Source organism: Rhinopithecus roxellana, chromosome 13, assembly GCF_007565055.1.
Source record: "Rhinopithecus roxellana isolate Shanxi Qingling chromosome 13, ASM756505v1, whole genome shotgun sequence".
NCBI classification, from domain to species: Eukaryota; Metazoa; Chordata; class Mammalia; order Primates; family Cercopithecidae; genus Rhinopithecus; species Rhinopithecus roxellana.
In genome coordinates, this window is record NC_044561.1 from 83,238,879 (window position 1) to 83,263,165 (window position 24,287).

The 24,287-nt window shown below is 44.2% G+C and overlaps 1 protein-coding gene across 6 annotated transcripts in view; it reads right to left on the reverse strand.

Moving 5' to 3' along the window:
- Positions 1–564: 564 nt before the first annotated feature.
- The window catches only part of RIN2 (Ras and Rab interactor 2), a 250,694-nt gene continuing 226,971 nt past the window's right edge, over positions 565–24,287 (reverse strand). For all 6 annotated transcript variants that reach the window (XM_030915634.1, XM_030915635.1, XM_030915636.1 and 3 more), the window contains 4 exons: positions 13,275–13,580; positions 11,323–11,454; positions 6,785–6,948; positions 565–2,396 (listed from right to left, as the gene is read on the reverse strand). In XM_030915634.1, the coding sequence (XP_030771494.1) occupies positions 2,073–2,396; positions 6,785–6,948; positions 11,323–11,454; positions 13,275–13,580 (926 nt within the window). In that variant the 3' untranslated portion in view covers positions 565–2,072. The remainder of the gene's footprint in view (positions 2,397–6,784; positions 6,949–11,322; positions 11,455–13,274; positions 13,581–24,287) is intronic.

Sequence of the window (24,287 nt, forward strand, 5' to 3'; positions counted from 1 at the left end):
AATATCAAAAGCAGGCAGCCCATTCAGTCCTCATTCTGATCTTTACGGATCTCTCCAACTGATGAGTTAGAAACCCTTTTAAACTCATGTTTTCCTTCCTTCAGCCAGGAAGGATTTATTGAGCACTTACTATTAATATATGCCAGGCACCGTTCCAGGCATGGGGAGTATAGCAGCGAGGAGACCAAGCCTCTGGCTGTCAGTTTTGAAACAGCACTGAACTTTCAGCCAGGGCACTGCAGAGGCTGCGTGAGGACAGGGTGGGGCTGTCTGCAGGGCCCCAGCTAACTCCATGTTCAAATTACCTGTGATTTTCTCTAAGTCCGACTGAGCCAAGTACTGTACTAGATAACAATGGAAACACTTTCAGGCGGGAGGATGATCTTTTCCTTCTGCTCCTTAACTTTTGCCCCATATCAGGAGGAGCTTCTGAGAAATGTGAGCTTTTCTGCTTAGCCCCTCAATACATCATCTAACCACAAACCCTGGCTCATATTTCATCTGTCCATGACACTGTGTGGTGCATGAATATATTCTTACTCTAAAGAAAAAAAAAAAACCAAAGGATATTTCAAAAATTATTTTCACACATGATTATCATACAGTATTACAATGTATTATGTGCAAAATTCCATTTAAAAAATCATTTACAAAAGTACAACACAGTATGTGCTGAGGGTTCTAGTTCAACAAAAGCCAAGGCTAAAAAAGGTACAAGGTACAAAGCCAACCAAATTAGATGACTATGCATCTTTACACAGTACAATAACATGTTTTTGTAACTACCTGTGTTACATGGATACAAGACCCTCATAGTTTGTGCACCTGCAAACTGGTTTTATTTAACGTAAGTTTAACTTCACTGCAGGTTCTGATAATGTAGATTTTGTGTGTGTGTGTGCATTTTCGAATTCTTCTCCATTATACAGCATCTTATTTAACTCAACAAAAGCCACATTATACATTACTTGGTTTCTGGTCCCAATAATTTGATGCTGTTAGTTTTAATTTCTATGGAAAAGGGAGAAAAGGTGTTCTTCTTGATTTTTATTTTTCTCAAGGGGCCTTCAAAATTGTTTCTAAAAGCAAATCACACATGGAATAGATTTTGCCAAACCTCATTGCATATTTACAGTATTTGAAGCGTAGGTGGTTCCTTCTATCTCTTTTTCTACATCTTTCGAAGAGCCTGAACCAGCAGACTGCACTCCTCAGTCCTTTGTTAGAGTCCGTATTTCTCTCTCTACCTCTCACTACATTCATTTCTCTCCTTTTTCTCAGCATCATTTGTTTAAAAAACAAAACAGCAAAACACTACTAAACGTGAACAAGAGAACAGTACATCCGATTTCCAAAGGCATTCTGCGGCCAGTGTCAGGAATACGTTGCTTTAAGAAATCCAGCAGTCTCTCCCCACAAAGTTGCCAAAACATCCAGTTACAGAAGAGAGACTTTAAAAATGCAATACTCTCAAATCCAGCAAGAGATTTATTTTTGAATATTAAATGTTAAAATCACATGCATAATTATAGAATATTTTAAAGTTACAAAAATATTTTAAAAACCAATCCTGACAGTTTACCTGCAACTGCTATAAAAATTTCTATGAAATATATAAAAACATGAAGGCTCTTTGTATAAAAAAAAAAAGGAAAAAGGAAGGCAGGAAGGGATGAGGCCATCCACAGGAGTGAGAATCGCCTGACGCACTGCATCGCAAACATCTGCTGTTGAATTCAAAAGAACTTGTATCTGAAGTGTTTCTTCTGCACATATACATACATGTAAGCCAACCTAGAACCTGACTGGGGGTAGGTAGCAAACAATCTCAGGACACTTCAACCATCAAATGCAATTCTCCATTGCCAAAAGGGAATCCTACTGCTTCACAAACCTCAGCTACCTTGCGTGGCTAAAGTTGCCCTTGGCTGAGTTGGCCTGTGGATGGCTTAGTCACTAAACGGAGGGGTCCCCGAGGAGGTGACTGCTTTTCAAGCTCAAGCACATAGAAGCCAGAAGGCAAGGCTTCCAGCTCCCCTTTGGATGCACCACTGGGAAGTCCTGCCTCTCTTCTAGGAGGTGGTGAGGTCTTCTTCTCCGTTCTGGAAAATGACACCGTAAGGATCGTTCTTGATGCGTTTGTAGACAAAGTGGAAGATGTGGGGCTGTGGTCGACTATGCAGCTCCGCCTTGATTTTTTGAGGGTAAGTGTCCTCTGCCAGCTGCTGCCATGTCTCGTCAACGAAGAGAAAGAGGCTGTACTCCTCAGGGTCCCCCACCTTGAACTTCTCAGCGCAGATCTGACACACATCCTCAGTGGTGATATAAGGTCTCACAAGGAGCGTCTTTCCTGTGCAACCACTGTTGACCTCCTGAAATGCAACTCGGAGGTAATTCTGCAGGTGGAAGAGGAATGTTGAGACAGTCAGAAGAGAAAACTAGGTAGTGAGCATGATGGGGGACCGAGTGGGGGGCGGTGACTGTGAGCCACTTCCAGGCCCTGTCCTGTCATAATGCCCGATGTCAGGCCATGAGGCCTCAAATGACAAGGAAAGAGGCTGATCTGACTTTGGACAGTGGAGAGGATAACTACATGATTCATTGCAACTGTAACAAGCAGGAAGTCCAGGCAGCCCTGGTTCTGATCTTTCCATTTCCCTCATAAAGTCTGCTTAAGAAACCCCTGCTTAAGAGTGTGAACCACATCCAATGCTGGGTTTCTTCCCAGCTTGAAAAATAAACCAAATAGCACAAGAGTATGAAGGAAGTCAGCAGGAAGAGATTTAAAATATCTCCACACAACAGCACGCACTGTGCTCACATTTTGTTTTTTTCTGTTCCTTTTAAGAGATGAGATCTCACTATGTTCCCCAGGCTGGACTCATACTGCTGGGCTGAAGTGATCCTCCTGCCTCAGCCTCCTGAGTAGCTAAGTCTACAGGTGCATGCCACTGTACCTGGCTTGTGCTCACTTTTGACACACTTTTTAAATAAATCCTAATCAAGGGCAATAATTTAGGTTGAATCACACACATACAAAAAATATGCTGACATTTGACTATTTTTTGTCTCCCTCAAATGGTGATTTCAGGTAGTTCAATCTAATACAAGGCTCCTAGTGGCTCTGGGCACAATGTGGAAAAAGTCAGAAGGAAAAGAACGTTGATCTTGCCAAACACTTTGCAGATGGAGGTGATTACATGCAAGGTGGTCCTGCAGGAAATTAAACAAAGACATTTGCAGGCTCAGGCGCTGCCATCATGGCAAGTACATACTATCATGAAATATGTAAACCTGTGGTCTTACAAGATACAAAGCCCAGACCAGGCATAAGGAATCTTAAACTCACATCAGGCTCTCTTAGATTTTGTGACCCCAGACAGCTTTGCTTCTGTTTCCTTAAGAGTGGCATTATCAGATGAAATCTAGAACACCCAGTGAAATTTGAGTTTCATCTAGAAAACAAATACATTTTATCTTCTAAATCTGGCAACCCTGCTCAGCAGTGAAGGGAAGGAGGGCTCTCTGCCCAGGCGCCTGCATGGTCACCACGAGGGTTTCCTGGGATAATGGAAGGGGAAGCTCTAGGGAAGGACTGTGAGCTCTGCACATGTAAGCTATGTTTCATATCTGCTTCCAGTGGGGACTTTTGCTAGCCCAGTGACTTTGCAGGAGAGGTGAGCTAGTGGGAGGTGCCCAGATTGACACTGACACTCTTTGAACCTTTTTTTTTTTTAAGAGACAGGGTCTACATGATCCCTGTTTGACTAGTGCAGAAACTGAGGCACAAGAGAGGCTAAGTAACTTGCCCAAAGCCACACAGCTAGGACATGGCAGAGGCAGCCCCACCACCTTGACCACTAAGATGCACTGCCTCTTCCCGTGTGAGAAGACCTCTGTGCCTGTGACCTCTGATTCAGGGGTTTCAGATGGAGCTTTGGGTCTGAGGTTTTGCTTTGACCCCCGAGTCGAGTGCTGAGCATTTCCTTCTTTGGTTACACTCTGAGAAGGCATGCACCTCCAAAGTGAGCAGGGTCAATGAAGGCAGGAGGGGGCGGCTGCAGAAGAAGGCAGCTCCACGGTGTCTGGGGGTCTCCAGGTGAAGAGGTGGAGGAGGAAATATGTGTTGGCAGGTGGGCAAAGGAACAATGAACTTTTCTCACTTCCTCTGTTCTGTCTCAGCCAGCCCCTCCCTGGATGGCTGTATAATGGCACCCCAGGGGTCTGCAAACACTGAGTGGCACAGGGACCTTCTTAGTGCAACAGGATGGGGAGAGTGCAGCACATGTATTCTCATTCTTTAGGTTTATGTGCTTGAGAAGGAATTTCTGAGAATACTGAAATCTTGGAGAAGAATGAGCTGATCTCGGCTTTCAAAGATGGGCTTGCCTTGTTTTTGTTTGTTTTTGAGAAAGGGTCTTATTCTGCTGCCCAGGCTGGAGTGCAGTGGTGTGATCTTGGCTCACTGTCGCCTCAAACTCCAGGGCTCGACAGATCCTCCCACCTTAGCCTCCTGAGTAGCTGGGACTACAGGTGTGCACCACTACTCTGACTAACTTGAAAATTTTTGTTGTTGTTGTTTTGTAGAGAAGTGGGTCTCACTTTGTTGCCAAGGCTGGTCTCCAACTCCTGGCCTCAAGCGATCTTCCTGCCTCAGCCTGTGAGGTGCTGGGATTACAGGTGTGAGCCACCTCATCTGACCCTCTATTTTCAGAGCTCTTATAAAAGAAAAAAAAAAAAAAAAAAAAAAAAAAAAGGCCAGGCGCAGTGGCTCACGCCTATAATCCCAGCACTTTGGGAAGCTGAGGCGGGTGGATCAGTTTGAGGCCAGGAGTTTGAGTCCAGCCTGGCCACCAGGGTGAAATCCCGTCTCTACTACAAATACAAAATAAATTAGCCGGTTGTGGTGGTGAGCACCTGTAGTCCCAGCTACTCCGGAGGCTGAGGCAGGAGAATCGTTTGAATCTGGGAGGTGGAGGTTGCAGTAAGCAGAGATCGTGCCACCACTGCACTCCAGCCTGGGTGAGCGAGACTCCACCTAAAAAACAAAAAAAAATCGCGGTGGCTCACGCCTGTAATCCCAGCACTTTGGGAGGCCGAGACGGGCGGATCACGAGGTCAGGAGATCGAGATCATCCTGGCTAACGCTGTGAAACCCCGTCTCTACTAAAAATACAAAAAATTAGCCGGGTGCAGTGGCGGGCGCCTGTAGTCCGAGCTACACGGGAGGCTGAGGCAGGAGAATGGTGTGAACCCAGGTGGCGGAGCTTGCAGTGAGTGGAAATCGCGCCACTGCACTCCAGCCTGGGCGAGAGAGCGAGACTCCGTCTCAAAAAAAAAAAAAAAAAGAGCAGGTGAATCTGGACATGAAGGCTAATCTGTCCTGCTTTCCAGATCCCTGCTTGGAAACTCATCATGAGGAACATAGAAACAAACCACACACAGGTGTTATCATTTAATTTAAAACCTTCAAAATATTATTTGAAGACACTTGCCAACTCACTTGTTATTTCATAAACAATGAGCAACTCAGGAATTGTGTTAGATAAGGATTTCTTTTTTTCTTTTTTCTTTTTTTTTGAGACGGAGTCTCACTCTGTCGCCGAGGCTGGAGTGCAGTGGCGCGATCTCCACTCACCCGCCTTCCGGGTTCACGCCATTCTCCTGCCTCAGCCTCCCGAGTAGCTGGGACTATAGGCACCCGCCACCGGGCCCGGCTAATTTTTGTATTTTTAGTAGAGACGGGGTTTCACTGTGTTAGCCAGAGTGGTCTCAATCTCCTGACCTCGTGATCTGCCAGTCTCGGCCTCCCAAAGGGCTGGGATTACAGGCGTGAGCCACCGCGCCCGGCCTCTTCTTTTCTTTTTTGAGACTAAGTCTCACTCTGTTGCCCAGGCTGGAGTGCAGTGGTGCGATCTCGGCTCACTGCAACCTCCGCCTCCTGGGTTCAAGCGATTCTGCTGCCTCAGCCTCCCAAGTAGCTGGGATTACAGGTGCCTGCCACTACACCCAGCTAATTTTTGTATTTTTAGTAGACACAGGGTTTCACCATGTTGGCCAGGCTGGTCTCAAACTCCTGACCTCAGGTGATCTGCCCGCCTTGGCCTCCCAAAGTGCTGGGATTACAGGCGTGAGCCCTGATGCCTGGCCTTGGGTAAAGATTTCTATAGCCCTAACCCACCTCTCCATTCTAAGAAACAAGTTCATTGGGAAACCCACATTCCCAAGCAGCAGCTCATGGTCAGGAAAAACCCTGGCCAGGGAACCTGAGCAGGACTCGCTCAGATGCTTGCCTGGTCACTCTGCGCTGTGGATGGCTGCCATAGCTGTTGCTGCTGCTGCTGAGATTCTGGGGTCTTCTGTTTTGGAGAGAGGGCGAGTGAAAAGGGAAGGAGACATCACTGTTCCTCTCTCTTTTCCCAAAGAGAAACTAGGCCAATTGCATCGCGTAACACAGCGGCTGTTTCCTGATGAAACAAAATCTCCAACGCCTGTGCCAAATGCTTCCTCCTCCTTTTTGACTTATCGTCTGCTTGTTTGGGCAGAAATCCTGCCTTAATTCAACTTGGTTTTCTTAAGGACAGCAAAACTTGGGCCAAATATCCCATGCATATATAAATGTAAAGAAAACAGAGCAATGTAACAAGGCCAGAGGGTGGTTTGAGATATCCCTTTCCTGCCAACTAATTCAACACAGTGGGGACCTCTGAGCTGGGATGTGCTGGGTGAGCCAGCTCTGCGTTCCTGGAGGACGAAGGAAGCAAAGCGAGGGCCAGCTGCACACCTGGAAGTCGTCCACAGAGGGAATGGTCCGGTTGGTGGTTCTCCGTTTGTGCCACTGCCTCAGGGTGTCTCTGGTTTCTGAGCTGAGCAGTCGCGCTGCTTGTTCTTCTTGGAAATTCTTTATCAGAGAAAGTGCTCCATATGCGCTTGTCAAGTAATAGCCTCCTGAAAAGAGTAGAAAGAGTGGGTCCTCCCAGTGCCAACCTCCGCTCACAGGTGATAATGGGATGCCAGCGTTAGAGGGCATGTTTTGTATTTTTAGTATTTCTTTAACATGCATTTCCTGTAGGATCACAGAAGCCCACATCCAAGAGCATGGCACTCACTCCTCCATCCATCCCTTCACACAGCCATCCCACAGAGATTTATGGAGTGACCCAGGCCTGGGAGGGGCCGGGGAAGCACAGACAAGCCAGGCTGACAAAGTTCCTGTTTCCACTGATGGGATTTCCATTCTAGTGGGTGAGACTGACCAAGCCTCTAAAGTGTTTTTGTTGTCGTTGTTGATTTTGAGATGGAATCTCGCTTTGTCACCTAGGCTGGAGTACAGTGGCACAATCTCAGCTCACTGACACCTCCACCTCCCAGATTCAAGCAACCCTCCCACCTCAGCCTCCTGAATGGCTGGGATTCCTGACTGTCTGGGATTAAAGGCATGCGCCACCATGCTTGGCTAATTTTTGTATTTTTAGTAGAGATGGGGTTTCACTATTTTGGCCAGGCTGGTTTCGAACCCTGGCCTCAACTGATCCACCCATCCCGGCCTCTCAAAGTGTTGAGATTACATGAGCCACCATGCCTGGCCAAAATTATTAAAGTGCAATTGTGAAAAACGTTTGCTAGAAATAGTTGGGGTATTAAGGCCTGACGGGGTGGTCAGGGGAAAGTCAGGCTTGTGAGACAATCCAAGGCCAGAATCTCCTCCATCAATCCAGACTCGTGGCAACACTTGCTTTTGGCGTTTTCTTTTAGTAGTTGATATTTTCTATCTCTGATAAAGAAGAATTTGGTTTTTAAAAAAAGTAAAAAAAGAAAAAAAAAAAACAACGAAATGAATATTTTCTAAATTAAGTATACTATACACTTTGAAAGAACTGTTCGCAAAAATGTGGGTACTTCAAAAATAATTTCTCTCTCCTGATTCCCTTTCTTACCCCTTCCTTTGGGACTAACATAACATCTGGCACTTAGGATAAAATAATTTACAGGAAAGTGATGCTCCTGTGATGGTGCATTTAGGAATGATCTCTTATGTTCCTGAGGAGTGTAAAAGGGCTGACGACCCTGTAAGATGCATATGTATTCCTTCATAGTTTTTGTTGTAACATATAATTAGGTGCCTAGGGAGGAACTTACGGTCTCTGTGCTGAAGGACCACCAGGGGTCGCCCCGAATGTTTATTAAAGATTCCCTAACTGGGCACAGCACATTTTAGATTTAGAGACATTCTTTGTCAAAATGCCCACTGAATCTCTACTGCGAGCCACAGCTACAGAGGAGAAAGTAGGTTTGTAAGAAATAGAATCTGAGTCCTCACTCTCCAGAAGTTTATGAATGTGTGTTTTGTTTCGTTTTGTTTTGTTGTTTTTTAAAAAGACACTGGTAATTTATGCCAGCAGGGACCAGAAGTTAGTTTGGTGAAATGAGTTTTGTGCAGAAGTGTTACCTTTAGGGCCAAAGTATTTAACTGTTCATGTGAGACCCTGCGGAAGCCTCTCTCTGGTCAATAAGTGGCAATATGCAAGATGGCAACTGTCTCCTCCATGTGGATCAGGAGCTGTACGCCCTGCAAACTTGTGCTGGACATGAACTCGAGAAAGAAAAACACCCTTCTTGTTTTCAAGTTGCAGATAAAGACTTGAGGTTATTTTTTCCTGCAGCATAATCTGGGTCACCCTGAGCCATGCACTTTCCCTTGATCACATGTCAAGCTTTCTGTGTACAGAGTGATCTGAAAGGTTTTCCAGACCTTGCCACCTACAGTATAATCACCCTAGTTAAGAGTTTTGAGTTGTTGATTTTTACCAAATATTTGCCCCACAAACAAATCAGCAGGTGACTGTGTGTGAAACTCAGTAATCCAGAATACAGATGCTATAGGAAGAATTTCAGGAGAAATCAGTATGAATGTAAGTATTCGGGAAAGGCTGTATGGAGGGTCAGGATTTGAGCAAGGACTTGGAGAACTGTTACAATCTTTGTGGGGGTGGTGGGGGGCTCCTTTGGACTTCAAATTTTAGACTCCCTAGCTCTCATCTGTTCAGGACACTAAGGAGAAAACTCAAATGCTGGAAGCACAAAATTGACCACACTTTGAAACATGTGGATGCAATTAGAGAAGGTTTTAAATTTCAGCAAAACTATAACCCTACCACAAGAGCTGTGCAATTCTAAGGATTCTATGACGCCTTTTTGGTAAATGAGAATACCTGCTTAAACAGCAGAAAACAGACGTGGCTGCTACCCCGCAAACCAAAGAGGACTTTGGGCAGGCACGGAAAAGTCCAATCTGTATTTTTGCCACTGCTCAGTAGCCTCTTCCTCCCAGGCTGCATAGCTTCAGTTTGATGCTACGCAGGCCTGGTCTGTGATCACAGCCAACCCGACTAGGCCGCCTGCTCTCCCAAGGAAGGCAGCCAAGAAGCCCCAGACACGGTTAAGTGGAAGCAGGCTCCATTTAAGTGCGAGCTCACCAGCCGCTTTGTGTCCTCACTAGTTGTGCCCTTGTCTTTCTTGTGGGATTCGTGGAGGAGATGACAGCCACCTGTCCATTAGTCATCAACACAGGGCCTTGCCCTGGGCCAATCTGGGAAAGGGGCAGGAAGTAGCTGTCTCTATCCTTGGGCCACAAGATGTAAGCAAATGTTTGTCCTGAGTGCACATTGTCAGTAACAGAATCGACTTTCTAAGTGAAACCGGCATGTCTTTTTCCCCAAAGCCCTAAGAGCTCCACATACTTATTACTAGAATTAAACATGATTGAAGCTTGAAAAAGAACAACCAAACCCCAAACTGTATTAATAACAAACATTACAGTGGAAGGAAGGAAAGCATGCCATGTAGACTAACATGCTTCTCTTGGTCCCTGGGCAAAACCACATGTTTGGCCTTGTCTAATCCCAGGGCAGAGCAGGCAAGAAAAGCTCCAGGGAGGGCCTCAGAGGCTCATCAGGGAGTGTCTGGTTCCATGGTTAGGAATATTAATGAGGGGACAGAAGAGGCTAAAGGGTGAAAGAATGAAAGAGGCCCATTCATACCTGCCTGGGATAGGGAACAGGAGGAGAGATATTCATCCCACATCCTGAGTCAGCACTACCCATGGCCACGTGGGAAGGGCATAATTGGGCTCCAGGGAGGGTGGTCCCTCCGACAGAAAAAGTAGGACTGAAGAGACTAAGGGGCACATTCTGGGGTGGTAAAAATGCACTTCATTCCCTCCAGGGAAAATGCTGGGATGACTCATTCCTTAGGGAATCCTGTCAGAGATGGACCTTTCCACTGAAGCCCAGATTGAAACTCACTGGGGGAAAACAACAACGACAACAACAACAACAAAAACCCCATAACAATCCCCCCTAGGGCTTGTCTGGGTTTTTATCTGGTTATATTAAAATGGATTAAGAGGATTCACAGTGCACAGGCCCTGATTTGTTCTCCTTTAAAAAGATAAGCTCACACAGAGTCCCAGTTATTTCTGCTTTTCAAGGCTGTGCACTAGTGTGCCAAACATCCTCATCACTTCCATGGTAAAATACCTAAGCTATGCGTAAGGAGAAGGAATTTCTGCTAAGACATGTTGGGGTTAGGCAGACATAAGAAGGAACCCGACTGACAGGGTAAATTGAGAGCAAACTGCACGGATTCCACACCCCTGTGTTTTTATTATAAAAATGAAAAGATACTTTAAAAAAAAACTGGAAAACATTTAATACTGTTTTTACCTTAAAAGTGAAATTTTAAAAAATAAAAACAAAGCCAAGCTTTTACCCATTTCACTAATATAAGAGCAGGTTATTTTTCTGGCAATGGAAATATCCTCAACAAAAATTTATAATTTTCTCTTGGAGTCAAAGAAACCATTTCTTCAAAAAAAAAAAAAAAAATGGCATTTATTCTACTGAACGTAGTTTTTTAATTGCCATTAAGCAATCTTAGTGAAGCATAGTTAAGATGGGGTTATATTTTTTCTTTGTGTTTTTCCTGGCTTTTCCAAATTTTCTACCATGAGTGTGTATTACCTTTGCAATCAGAAAAAGCTTAGTACACTCTTTTAAATAAAAAAAAAAATTCAGTTAACACTTAAGATGTCAAAAAAGCACCCAAGTAACTGCTTAATAGGTGCAGAATTTTATTTTAGGGTGAGGAAAATAGTTTGACGCTAAATAAAGGTGGAGAATGCATGACATTGTGAATATACCAAATGCCACTGAATTATTCACTGTAAAATGATTAATGTTATGTAACATGAATTTCATCTTAATTTTAAAAAAATGAAAAAAATAGCACCCAGTTCCTTCAACTTTTCTCAAAAGCAGTTACCTTCTCCATGTAACAGCGATGGGTCTAGGAGCTCCATCATGTACTCGATTTCAGTGTCCAATTCAAGCATGTCACACTGGGCTATGACATAGGTCAGGACTGGCAAGAAGTCATCAGCGCCATACATCCTCCCTGAGAGTAGGAAGAAAGAATGAGATGAAATGTTTTTACCAACTTTTCTTTCTTTCACATCCTACTTGTTGCTTTTATTAGACAGCAAGGAGTCACTCTGGAGGACTGTGCTATTTATAAACAGAGGTGGGTGTTTCTGGAATCTTATGTAGCCTGTGACCCTCCCAGCTGCTAATGTTAGAGACCAGCCCTTACAGTTTCAGAATGAATGTCTATGAACCAATGAACACATTACAGATTTTCTCCCCACTTTTATAATTTGTATAAAATTATATGATAGAACAGAATGCTCGTTAAAATATTTTAATTTTCAGCAAACAATAAACAATATTATAAAACACAAAATATTTACTTATGCTAATTCTTTGTGTCTTATTTCCTATTTCTTGCTGTGCATATTATTCACAAACATAATGACAAGGCCAAACTCAAACCAGGAATAAGCCAACTTTGCTCTGTATTTAACGTGAGCACACAGTTAATTCGGTATATGTTGAATATACACATTGTTTAATAGAAATATATGGCAAAAAGTGTTAGTCTGTACTTCTAGTTTTCTTTACATCAGTGGTTCTCAACTGGAGATGGTTTTGTCCTCCAGGGGATATCTGGCACTGTCTGAAGACATTTTTCATTGACATAACTGGAGGGGGGGGATGCAGATGACATCTGGGATGCTGCTAAACTTCCTACAGGAAGCAAGACAGCCCCTGATTAGATTAGAAGAATTATTCTGTCTACATCAAGTCTTTAGTGTGTGTTGAGAAACTGTGCTTCAGAAGAGCAAAATCCCATGCAGATTAGTATTTGGGGAATTTTTATAAATGACTGTGAACTATAGAAAATATGTTTCCTACATGTGAAATATGCTTGCAAACTTATGAGGTGATGTTCACATGCTATCATTATCAGGCCCAGAAGCTCATATTTTAACATCTTCACTCAACAATTCCCAAAGTGCACACACATTCCTGTCTACTCAAGCAGTGGTTAATAGAGCCTGTGTTTTCTCTCTGCTGCTTCTTCATTAAGCAATTTCACTCAGAAGAAAAGTTCGTAATCGTCCTTGGAATTACAATAAGCTTACTGAAGACCTGGGACAGTGCAAGGCTCCATCACTATCCATGATTCATGGTTACCCCTGCATCTACAGGAAGCAGCAAGGCTACATCCGAGGGCTGGCTTTCCAAGTTTGTAACTCTTTGGTGAATTTCAATTATATTGATTTGGCTTGTAGCAAAGAAGGGCTAGCCAATGAAACGGCTCTAATGCGGCCTCATTATGACTGAATGCTCCGAGTTCCTTTCACATACTATAGGTCATTGACACAAACCCTCATTGGCCAAAATGTTGTAATGATACTCGCTGATATTTCCATTGCACTTGGGACTATGTGTGAGCTGTCTCAGCTGATCCCCACCTTATGAAAGAAAGGGTGACATCCAGCTAAAGACGCAGAAAACTACAGCGTGCAAGGTTGATTAAGGGGACCAAAGTCCCTCAGTTAATTTTCTTCTTCTTGGAGGGAAGATCTGAACTCAGACTCCAGAGACTGAATTTGTAACCATACTCTGAACTAAATCTTTACTTAAATCGGCCAGGTACAAAAATCTTGTTGCCCTCATCTGCTTACATTTTAATCCGTTGCATGTGGCTAATTTGCCAGATATCAGAGAATCACTTGTAGTTTTGTAAGGCACTTGGTGAAATCAAGAGACCAAAGGGAGGAGAAATTGGGAATCAGAAAGCCTGACAGGAGACAGGCCTGTCTCTGGCCCGGGAGGGTAGCAGCATGGAGCCTGGGCTTCCAGCAGCCTCACCTGAGTTGTTCTCCATGACCGTGTAAATGAGCTTGCAGACCCGCAGCAGCAGCATGACCTTCTTTTCTGGTGAATACATCTTCTGCATGGTCATAAACTTGACTTTGATTTTCTCCACATCCACAAAATCAGGGGTCGGGGCGAAGACCCCCAGCTCCTGCGGATTCCTCTGCCGCACAAGCTGCAGGTTCTCCTTGAGTTGCTTCCATGAGCCGTCGGCCATGTGAAAGTCCTTCAGCATGGCCTCCACGTGCCCCTTGAGAGGCTTCAAGATGCACTTGTGCATGGCTTTTTCCAGCACCACATCTGCCAAAGAAAGTGTAGCTACTATGACCATTGTCTGAAGAAAGAAGAAATGCAACATCTGCTTTCTTAGAATGGACGTCTGCAACTCTATGCATTCATTGCAGGCACACAAGTTGTACACCTTAACATCCAGCTAACAGACAACACCAAGCAGCACCATGACTCACATGTTAACATTTTTTTCTGAAAAGCCAGGAAGACCTAATCTTCCCCAATGATGTCTGACTTGCATATAGCCAATACAATGAAATATACTTGTTTTAATTACTTTCATGCCCTATCCCTATAAGTACAGGCAAATATGCTAGAAGACATTCTTTTGACCTAGTCCTTCAACTGGTCATCCAGTTAACAGGAGAGCAAAGATGTTATCTTAAAGGAAGGATTTTCTAATAATGAGGGTTCAACATCTCTTAGAATACTTTCTGAGGGCCTGGCGCGGTGGCTGACATTTGTAATCCCAGCAATTTGGGAGGCTAAGGCAGGCAGATCATTTGAGGTCAGGAGTTGCGGAGACCAGCCTGATCAACATGGTGAAACCCCATCTCTACTAAAAATACAAAAAAATTAGCTGGGCGTGGTGGTGCACGCCTGTAGTCCCAGCTACTGGGGAGGTTGAGGCAGGAGAACTGTTTGAACCCAAGAGGAGGAGGTTGAAGCGAGCCAAGATCGTGCCACTGCACTCCAACCTGGGCGACAGAGTGATACTCCATCTTAAAAAAAAAAAAAAAAAAAGGCCGGGCGCGGTGGCTCAAGCCTGTAATCCCAGCACTTTGGGAGGCCGAGACGGGCGGATCACGAGGTCAGGAGATCGAGACCATCCTGGCTAACACGGTGAAACCCCGTGTCTACTAAAAACTACAAAAAACTAGCCGGGCGACGTGGCGGCGCGGGCGCCTGCAGTCCCAGCTACCCGGGAGGCTGAGACAGGAGAATGGCGTGAACCCGGGAGGCGGAGCTTGCAGTGAGCTGAGATCTGGCCACAGCACTCCAGCCTGGGTGACAGAGCGAGACTCCGTCTCAAAAAAAAAAAAAAAAAAAAAAAAAAAAAAAAAAAAAGATATTTCCTGAGGAAGTAGATCCACCTAAATATAATATGTGATCTTGGATCAGATTCTGGACTAAAAAATTCTTCATTTGCTGTAAAGGACATTAGTAGGGCATTGAATACAGCCTGCAGACTAGGTTATAGTGCTAACAAGGCATCAGTGTTAATTTTCTAGGTCTGATAATTACACTGTAGTTATTAAACAGGAATAGCCTTGTTTTTAGGAAATACGCATTGAAGTATTTAGGGATGAAGGGATGCAATGTCTGCAACTTAAATGGTTCAGAAAAAATGAGAGAGAGTGTATATGCATGCATTTGTGTGCACGTATGTGTACGTGCGTATATGTGTGCCTGTGTGTGTGTGTGTGTGTGAACAGAGAGAAAAGAATGAGGCAGATGTGGCAAAGTGCTAACATTTGGGAATCTGAGTGAAGGGTAGATATTTCTTTATGCTATTTTTGCAACTTTCCTGGAAGTCTGAAATGATTTCAAAATTAAAAGTTAAAAATGTGTGAAATGTGTTTCTGTTCTGAGTTAGGAAACACCTTTGGGTGTGGGAGGCGTTATTCTTCCCTCCTTCTTTGAATGGTTGCCCAGTGGAGTAGCTTTCTTGGCTAATACCAAAATGACCAGTACCATAAATCCAGAGATGTGGGCTGAAGACTATTTATATAACAATAACTCCCCTGCTTTGTCAATAGCAGCTTTTTGATCTCACATGTTTGCACATTCTCATCTAAGCCCCCTGGGTTCTACTGCAGCATCTACACAAAAAATGATGACTCCTTAATTTGATTCCATTTGGGAAGCCAATGGATCCACTTACATATGAGATTAGAAATAGTTAAGTTAGACTGGGCATGGCGAATCATGCCCGTAATCCCAGCACTTTGGGAGGCTGGGGTGGGCAGATCACTTGAGGCCAGAGGTTCAAGACCAGGCTGGCCAACATAGCGACACCCCATCTCTACCAAAAATACAAAAAATTAGCTTGGTGTGGTGGTGCACGCCTGTAATCCCAACTACTCCGGAGGCTGAGGCATGAGAATCTCTTGAACCCTGGAGGCAAAGGTTGCAGTGAGCCTAGATCCTGCCACTGCACTCCAGCCTGAGTGACAGAACGAGACTCTGTCTCAGAAGAAAAAAGAGAAGGAAAAAGAAATAGTTGAGTTGTCTCTCTGGCCTTTGGAATTCCTGACGCTGGATCAGATCATATTGAATTCAAATGATTACCCATTATTAGAATGGCCAGGGACAAAGAGAAATCTAACCCAGAGGTATAAACAATGAAAACAATCCCTCAAGGTTAAAACTGAGGCCAAAAGTTAATGCTGACCCCACAATCATCAGATTCCCCTGCCCAAGTTGTTTTTTTTTTTTTTTTTTTCTCCTCCTCCATCTTATCCAGGAGATCTCTTTGTTTAAATACAAAGGTTTATGTAACTATAGAAATCAAGGTTGATGCCAAGGAGGTTATAAAGTAGGAAAAAAATCAGAACAACTTATTCACATCTGGCATTAAAACAAATTACTTGGTTTACATTGGTTGCTTTGTGTCAATAAGCTCATGCAACTTTATAGCATCTTTGACTTTACCTTATATCATCTTTATGGTAAAAAATTAATAAAAGCAATTAATATTTAGTGCTCACATGAGCCAGGCTCCATCTAAGCGCTTTACTTCACTATCATCTAATCCTTGCAACAATTCTATTATTTTTGCACAGTACTAATATTATGTCCATTTAACAGATGGAGAAACTGAGGCTCAGAGATGACTAGTGGCTTGATAGAAGCTACACAACTATTTTAAATAACCATTTATACAGCTTTTCAAAGTAAATAATCTTTTAATTGTAAAGTTCAAGTCACTTTATAAATACTTGCCAGTGTATTCCTCGCATCCAAACATTCTGAAAGCTACATTCATGGTTATAAGTGACCACTACTTGGTTATAATAGGGTCACCATGGGAGGACAAAGGCCATGTCCATCATTAATTAGAAATGTACATGAATGTCCATAGTAATGTTATTTATAATAGCCCCAAGTTGGAAATAACCCAAAGGCCCATTTGGACAGAAATGAATACATTGGATATATTCATTCAATGGAATACTACAATGAAATTCAGACAATTGAATGTATTTATTCAATGAAAAACCTCACATTACTGCTCCAGAACAACATGGATGAATCTCATGGACACAATGCTGTGTGAAAGAACCCAGACACAAGAGTATCTCCTACATCATTTCATTTATATGAATTTTCAACAGCAGGCAAAACTAACCTGTGGGACAGAAGTCACCATGGCAGTCCCCCCTTGGGGAGGATCCGGGCTGGGACAGGACACCAGGGATTGGAGATGTTCTGTATCTGGATCTGGGTTGTGTCTACATGGGTGTGCATGTGTGTAAAATTCTGTTGAGCTGAGCACTTAAGATTTACATGCTTTATGGATATAAGTTAAACCTCAATAAATGTATATGAATCAGAGAAACAGAAAACAACTGAAGACCTGGATGAGATTTTCACCTTGAACCCCAAGGGCAACTTTTATCATCAGAGTGAGCCCGGTCACCTCTGGGCCAGAGTGTTAGTACACATCACCCCCAAAAGGCTCCCAGCTGCACCTGGGCAGCAGAAATGTCATTACTAGCAAGTTGGACAGGCTCCCTTGTGCAACTCATCCTTGCTGCCAGGGAGGGGTGCTGGCCTTCGAGAGGAATTCCACCCTTAGGTATAAAAGGGGCTGTGGAAATCTCTTAGGAGGGTTGAAACCTAGGACCAACTGCCAAGGGGGTAGCCCATTTTCTGAAAATAAGATGAAAAAGTAATTGCTAGTGGTAGATATTAGTACATTTTTCTTTCTTTCTTTCTTTTTTTTTTTTTGTGAGACGGAGTCTCGCTCTGTCGCCCAGGCTGGAGTGCAGTGGCGTGATCTCGGCTCACTGCAAGCTCCGCCTCCCGGGTTTACGCCATTCTCCTGCCTCAGCCTCCCGAGTAGCTGGGACTACAGGCGCCGGCCATCTCGCCCGGCTAGTTTTTTGTATTTTTTAGTAGACACGGGGTTTCACCGTGTTAGCCAGGATGGTCTCGATCTCCTGACCTCGTGATCCACCCGTCTCGGCCTCCCAAAGTACTGGGATTACAGGCTTGAGCCACCGCGCCTGGCCTAGTACATTTTTCTTTAAAGACCATAATTTAAAATAAAAATAAGGAAACTGGTCCCTGCATTTTTTTTCAGAGGTTTACCCCATTCCTCCTCCCCACACTCCCCAAATCCTTAATAAACAAAAAGAGTAGGGGACAAGAGCCTAAATGAAAAGAGGGACCCAAGACCCAACTGGCTCTCTCCAGTAGGGAAAGCAAGGTTCTGCTCATAAAGCAAGAAGGAAAAAGGATTTGAGGAACCCAAGAACAGACGATCTTTCATATCGTGAACCACCTCAGACAAAAGAGGAAAGAGCAACTTGGTCACATTTCTCATAAATTACTACTCTCCATTGTTTTCTGTGATTTCTGTTTGCATTAATCGTTAATTCCTGGAAAACAAAAAAAAAATCTTTTAAGCTCTCAGAACAATGACACTATTCTAGCCACTTTACTTGCAGTGGATCTTCAAATCCTCAAACAAATCCCATCCAGGGAGGAATACTATGTTTTCATTTCACAGATGAGGAAACTGAAACCCACGGACATCTTTGTCAAGCAGCTATCAAGAGCGGGAGCCAGGACTTGAACCCACAAAATGTTTCCTGAGTTCTTGGAGTAATGTCAACTGTATTCATCCACAAGCGCGCATGCAAAACAAACACCTGAAACCTTTACAGATGAATAAGGTGAGTATATGCTTTTGAAGCTCATTACTGTTTTTTTGTTGTTGCTGTTGTTGAGATGGTGGGGGGGTCTCACTATGTTGCCCAGGTTGGTCTTGAACTCCTGGTCTCAAGGGATCCTCCCATATCAGCCTCCCAAAGCACTGGGATTACAGGCGTGAGACACCATGCCTAGCCTCACTCATTTCTTTTCTATTTTTCTAATAACAAGCAAACAGTAAAAAATCATTCAAACCACAACATTGAATTTTAGAAACGAAATGTTTCTAAATGACCGAAACTGGAAACAAGTTTTCTGAAAATATTTATCAAGATTATATCAACTGGCCCCAAAATAATCCATAAGAGGAAAGTGGTAGAGACCATAGCAATTGCTGGCTTTTCCTTGACTAAATGTCACTTACTGTAATAATTTATAGGGAGTATTCAATGTGTGGCCTCTAGACAAGAAGTGATTCACTCGTATCACTTCTCCAAGAATTGATTCACTCCTCCATTAAGGATGAGAGACAGAAACCTTGACCCTTTCCTTCATGCTGACCACCTATAGCATGGATTCCAGAGGCTGGAGACATCACAACACCAGCAATGTAGTGGCTTTGTTTGTGCACTTTCTGTGTTTCTGCTGCTGGCCAGAAGGCAGTGAGACTCTGAGAGGCAAAGCTGAAGACTGGAGAAATTGCTCATGTTAGAAAGAGCCCTGGGAGCCATGAGGAGGCCAAGTCCCTTCCCCTCTCACTGCCACTGTCTGGACGGCCATCAAAATCATTGTCCACGGAAGGCAAGACAGAGCCAGCAGTCTGAACCTAACTGAATTGGTGATTGTTAAAACAACACAAAGTAAAAATCAATATTCTCCAGGGAATCTAACCACACCCAGAGTCTAAACCACGTAATATAATCACATGCTTCATAATGATGTGTTTTGGTCAAAGATGAACCATATATGCCAGGGTGGTCCCATAAGATTCGTATTTATTTATTTATTTATTTATGTTTTGAGACAGAGTCTCGCTCTGTCACCCAGGCTGGAGTGCAGTGGCACAATTTTGGCTCACTGCAACCTCTGTCTCCCAGGTTTAAGCAATTCTCCTGCCTCAGCCTCGTGAGTAGCTGGGATTACAGGCATGCACCACCACACCCAGCTAACTTTTGTATTTTTAGTAGAGATGGGGTTTCACCATGTTGGCCAGGCTGGTCTTGAACTCCTGACCTCAGGTGATCCACCTGCCTCAGCCTCCCGAAGTGCTGGGATTACAGCCATGAGCCACCGCGCCTGGCCCCATAAGATTCTGATACCGTATTTTTACTGTTCCTTTCCTGTGTTTAGACATGTTTCGATATGAGATACTTAGCATTGTGTCAGAGTTGCCCACACTATTCAGTATAGTCACATGCTGTCCAGGTTTCTAGCCTAGGAGCAGTAGACTACACCATACAGTCTAGGTGTGTAGTAGGCTATGCCACCTAGGTTTGTGTAAGTACTCTATGATGTTCCCACAACAACAATATTCTCTAACAGTGCACTTCTCAGATGTATCCCTATCGTTAAACAACACGATTGCATTAAAAATGTACAGGTGTGTGATGTCCCCCGTTCTGTGTCCAAGTGTTTTCATTGTTCAATTCCCACCTATGAGTGAGAACATGGGGGTTTGGTTTTATGTCCTTGTGACAGTGTGCTCAGAACAATGGTTTCCAGCTTCATCAGGGCCTGTCGTTGGGTGGGGGGAATGGGGGAGGGATAGCATTAGGAGAAATACCTAATGCAAATGACGAGTTAATGGGTGCAGCAAACCAACACGGCACATGTATACATATGTAAAAAACCTGCACGCTGTGCACATGTACCCTAGAACTTAAAGTATAATCATAATTAAAAAACTGTACAGGTTACAACCTAAAGTTATTTGACAAAGATATAACATGAGGTTAGGGTGGGAGGGAGGTGAGGGTTGAAAAATTACCTATTGGGTTACAATGTTCATTATTCAGGTGATGGGTATACCAGAAGCCCAGACTTCACACTACACTACATATGCATGTTGGAATTCTGCACGTGTACCTCCTAAACACATAAACATATTTAAAATTTAAAAAGCCATGAGTTTAGATCATATGACCTCTTAACTTATTCTAGTTCTAGCATTCTGATTTTTTTTAAAAAGGTAAAGTAGTAGAATAGAAGCTAATGTTTGATAACAAGATATGGGCCTTTTCTTGTAGGGAAGTCAAATTGTGGACATGTAAACGTTTATAATTGCTAACATTTATTGGACATTTATTTCAGCATTTCCTAGTCTAATATTATATGTATTACCTCATTAACCCTCACTTCAGCCCTACAACGCTGGAATTACTGTCATTCTGTCATTCATTTTACAGATGGCCATGAGGCTTGGAAGTCAGGTGACTTTCCCAGGTGTTGGAGAAGAAATGCAACCGAGGTTACTTCTAGTCTGACAAGTCAGGAGATGGCACATAGACCTCCCTTGGTACAAAAAGGGCAAAACGGCTTGATGCTTTATTTTTTTATGTGCTAGCATATTCTCCTTTGGCTGTATTATTGGATTAAGGATCAGAACTAACACTGAGTGAAAGCTCAGTATGTCTATTAAGTACTTTACAGGTATTTAAACAATTCTTTGACTAAAATGGGTGCATAATCCCTATTTGTCTTAGTTTGGGTTCTCTCAGAAGCCAATCCTGAGACAAGGATTTGAGTGTGAGTGGTTAAATTTGGGAAGTGATCCCAGGAAGCACTGACTGGGGAGAGAAGGCAGCCAATATAGTTTGCTTTATTAAGCCAGTTATCACCACTGGCAGGTGGATCTCAGCCCTGCTGGGGAACTCCAAGAGGCGGCATTGAACATGCCTTAGAGTTGCTCCCCCTGGAGGAGAGAGGCAGCTGGGTTACGGATACACATGCTCCCTTCAGACCCTGGTTGAGGCTGCTCCTGGAGGTGGATGGGCATCAATTCCCCAGGCTTTCTAGCCCACCCTGGGCCAGAGCTCTGGTGAAAGCCCCATGCAAAATGTCACAGGTGCTAGAAGCTGGACATCAGACTGGTAAGCAAGTGTCAGTGGGCAGAGCACAATGGCGTCTACAACACCATGTTACACGTGAAGCAACTGAGGCACAGAGATATTAAGAAATATGACCAAGCACCCACAAGTCAGCCACAGCAGAGTCAGGGCTTCAGACCCGACCGAGCCCTTCCTCTGAGCCACCACTAGCCCTTGACTTTCAGTCAGGAAACTTCTCTATCTTACGTGAGCAGAGCTGATGGCTGAGGAGGGTGGAAGGAAGGATCTTGAAAATATAACACTGGGGCCGCCATGACAGCATTTTGCTAATCTTCTATTACAAACCACACAAAAAACGGCAGGCCACCTGGGGTTGCAGAGGCACTCAGGTCAGATGCAGAGTTTGAATGCGTAGCTTTCTGGTTTCTAACCATCAAAGAAGATGACCTTTCCCCGCCTCAGCTTCCTCATCTGTAAAATGGGGCCATTCACAGTTTCCCAAGGTGGTTGCTGGGAGGACTGGGAGGCGTCTCCACCAGGAGCACTTGTATGCATCTGATGCCTGGTAAGCACGCTGCTTTCTTTGTTGTCTCTGCCTTGACATAGAGTCAATTCGTCTTCTCTCTTTGAGGGGAAGCTCTCTGAAAACCATGCTTGGGTTTCTGCAGTCCCTAGTGTCAGCTGAAGTCCCCAGCACGAGGCCCTCATGCAGCACACATTCCAAAAGTGTGAAGTTTAACAGAAAATTCTTCCTTTGGGAGAAGACATGGAATTATCCCTTACCCTGCAGAATACAGGTGTGTAACTCTAGTGATGAAATCATCACCCAGGTGTGGGGCAGGCAGGTGTGGGGCACCCCATCATTCTGCAGGGATGTCCTGTAACCTGGACTGGTTTTAAGTATTGTTGGCCATGTACACTTTGACTAATAAATAATAAACAATAAAGGACACTGTATGATTTTAAGGAAGATCCCATGAGCCCAGCAAGGAAAGGGGCCGAAATAAGGATAAGAAGCACTGGGGCTTTGATCCACTTCAGTTTCCTCTCATTTTGGTGGGCTTCAGGAAAAGCCAGTCTACAAAAGTATGGGCTACATCTGTGTGATATTTGATGTTGGGACTCCATCAGACTGATTTCAGTGTCTTTTAGTAAAAGGATAGGAAAAATGAAAGCAGGGAAGAAGAGACCAGTCTCCCTTATGGAAGAATTCCAAATAATTTATGTAGATCCTCCCACCTCTGGGAGGTGGAGCTTAATTCCACTCCATCTCTTGAGTGTGGGCAGTGCTAAGTGACTTGCTTCCAAAGAACAGAGTGTGGAAAGAGGGGAATCTTTAACCTTACAGGGCAGAAACCTGGCATACACTGCCTTGGCCAGGGGATCAGGAGAACAATGGCAGTGATGAGTCATGCAGACAGCAGGACCCTCTGGTGTGATGTGCCTTCACCTCTGAGGTCACCTTCCCGCCACATAAAACCGACTGGAAGGCAGCGGTAATTCCCCACCACCAGAAGTATAGACAAGGCCTGCCAAGGGTCCGTGTCAGTCACCCTTGCATCTTGGCTTGACCTTGCTACGCTTTTGGTTTCTTCATCTATAGAAGTGAGGGCAATAAATGGAGCCTCCCAAGGCATTCGGAGGATTAAAGGGGATTCTACACATCAAAGTGCTTTGTAAACCATAAAGGGCCGCCCACGAGGAGCGATTACCAGTGCTCTCACTTGGCTCTTTTAAAAACAGGGATACATTTAATTTGCACGCTTTGACTCCACAGAGGCGGCGGCTATGACTTCCCCTGGGCCTGGACAATAACTGAGAAGCTCCAGAGTGGATACTGTGTCTGCGAGAAGAGAGTGGGGGCTGTGTCTACACCACTTGTGCCCTGTTGCTAGACTGAGCTAGTGAGACAAGGCCGTGGGTAGGACCTGAGGACCAGGGAGGGCTGCATCTATGCAGTGCTGGCCTCACAGAGGCGTCCAGTGGGAACCCTCCTTTTGGCTGGAATGGAGGGGTGGGAAAACATAGGTGTGCCCTAAAAGAGCCTGATGCTGCCACAAAATTCATGCAGCATTTTAGGTGTCCTTTGGGTGACATTCCTCAATTCCTACACGAATTCCTCTTTTACCCGGTGAGGTTTCCTGCCTGGGAGGTAGAAAGACTCTAGGAATATGGTCAGAAGATACTCTGGAGCAGACATCTTCGTGTGACTTATTTTGTGATGCCATCCCCCACCCACCTTGTGAGGAAGGTCTTTCTGAATTACTGAGCTAATAGCCCCCTTGTGCAGGCTGTCATGGAGTCAGGGGCTCCGGGGCAGAGAGTCACAACTCCAGGGGTATCAACCTTGTTTTGGTTGATGTAACATAATTGACCCCATTTTGTGCCCTAAAGTAAAAATTATTCAACAAAGGATGTCCCACAGGAGAAAAACAGGTGCTTTCTATCATGGTTTTCTATTTAAATTAATTTTTGGAAATAATACGAGTATCCTTTTGCATATCACAATCTTTCTTCTTTTTCTCTACCTCTTGTTAACTACAAGGACATTTGTTCTCTCAGGCGATAGGGTCACATGTACTAGATCAGAAGTCAGAAGATTCAAGGTTTTAATCTCTGTTTGGCACTAACATGTCTCCCTGGCTACACCTCTCAGAAGAGCTTTTTTGTTTGTTTGCTTGTTTGTTTGAAATGGAGTTTCACTCTTGTTGCCCAGGCTGGAGTGCAATGGCATGATCTTGGCTTATTGCAACCTCCACCTCCCGGGTTCAAGTGATTCTCCTGCCTC